Here is a 1,439-nt window from a genome sequence, read left to right as displayed (position 1 = left end):
TTCCTCTCCTTTTCTCCTTCTTTTTCTTTTCTTCCCCCCCCCCCTCTTCCTACCTATTTTTTTCTTACTCTTTCCTTCATCTGTTCACTTTGGGGTTGTCGCATCCCTTCCAGGTCAAACCCCGTGGAGGGCAAGCTTATCTTCTGCAACGGGGTAGTCCTGCACCGGTTGCAGTGCGTCCGCGGCTTCGGGGAGTGGATCGATTCCATTGTTGAATTTTCCTCCAACTTGCAAAACATGAACATCGATATCTCGGCCTTCTCCTGCATCGCGGCCCTGGCCATGGTCACAGGTCAGTGTCCCCCCTGCGCCCCTCTCCCTCCCGCCCCCCTCCCCGCAGCCCCGTAACGGCCCCGCTTCCTTCTCCTTTGCAGAGAGGCACGGGCTGAAGGAACCCAAGAGGGTGGAAGAGCTCCAAAACAAGATTGTAAATTGTCTCAAAGACCACGTGACTTTTAATAACGGGGGGCTGAATCGCCCCAACTATTTGTCCAAACTCTTGGGGAAGCTCCCCGAACTCCGCACGCTTTGCACGCAGGGGCTGCAGCGCATTTTCTACCTGAAACTGGAAGATTTGGTGCCACCGCCAGCAATAATCGACAAACTTTTCCTGGACACTTTACCTTTTTAAGACTCTTGCCGTGCACTCGCAGTGAAGCGGAGAGAAGCGTCACCTGTCTGAAGGGGAATTCGTCTGGGCCCAAAGCAGCGCCTCCGGGCGCCAGCTCCCCGGCCAAACCCGCCTCGCTGACCTCCTGCGGGCAGAACGCCGACATTTTGGCTCTGGGGCATCATGGATGCACATCATGGACTACACAAATACCATGGTATAAACTTTTTCTTATCAGCTTATAAATGAATTTGTTATTAAGGACTTCTGGTCAAAAAAGATGACCATATCTGGCAACGCCGGGTGCGCAGCTAAGACTCACACGGTGACAAAGCAAGCGTTAAGGTGACCCACAAGTCTCACCCTCCTAAAGACTAAGGTTTTCTGCTGTAAAAGAGAGCTGTAATATATACAAAACCTAAATGTTGCGTGGGTGGCATGTCATTAAAGAAGGCGAAGGCTTGTAAATTTATCAGATGCAGTTTGGCTTTTACAAAATTATTCTGTGCCTATTTATGAGGAAATATGGAAAACGATTCTAAAAAAAAAAATTAAAAGCTAAACGTGTTTGCAAAAAAAAAAAAAAAAGAATAAAGAGAAAGAAAAATAAATCTCTCCATACCAGGAAAGCATGACAATTCTAGGGTGACGATGTTATAGGCACTTGCTATTTCAGTAATGTCTATATTCTATAAATAGTATTTCAGACACTATGTAGTCTGTTAGCTTTTATAAAGACTGGTAGTTATCTAAGCTTCAAACATTTTCTCAATTGTAAAATAGGTGGGCACAAGTATTACAGAACCCGAAATCCTCCCCACAGGGACAC

At 46.8% G+C, this 1,439-nt stretch overlaps 1 protein-coding gene across 1 annotated transcript in view; it reads left to right on the top strand.

Moving 5' to 3' along the window:
* Positions 1–869, top strand: part of NR4A2 (nuclear receptor subfamily 4, group A, member 2) — a 4,061-nt gene extending 3,192 nt beyond the window's left edge. Inside the window, exons 3-4 of the mRNA XM_009885473.1 lie at positions 114–292; positions 375–869. Coding sequence (XP_009883775.1) covers positions 114–292; positions 375–631 — 436 coding nt within the window. The 3' untranslated portion in view covers positions 632–869. The remainder of the gene's footprint in view (positions 1–113; positions 293–374) is intronic.
* The last annotated feature ends 570 nt before the right edge of the window (positions 870–1,439 follow it).

This window comes from Charadrius vociferus, unplaced genomic scaffold, assembly GCF_000708025.1.
Source record: "Charadrius vociferus isolate BGI_N301 unplaced genomic scaffold, ASM70802v2 scaffold404, whole genome shotgun sequence".
In the NCBI taxonomy this organism is placed as follows: Eukaryota; Metazoa; Chordata; class Aves; order Charadriiformes; family Charadriidae; genus Charadrius; species Charadrius vociferus.
Note: the sequence above shows the minus strand (reverse complement) of the source record. Positions and strands in the feature narration are given on the sequence as shown.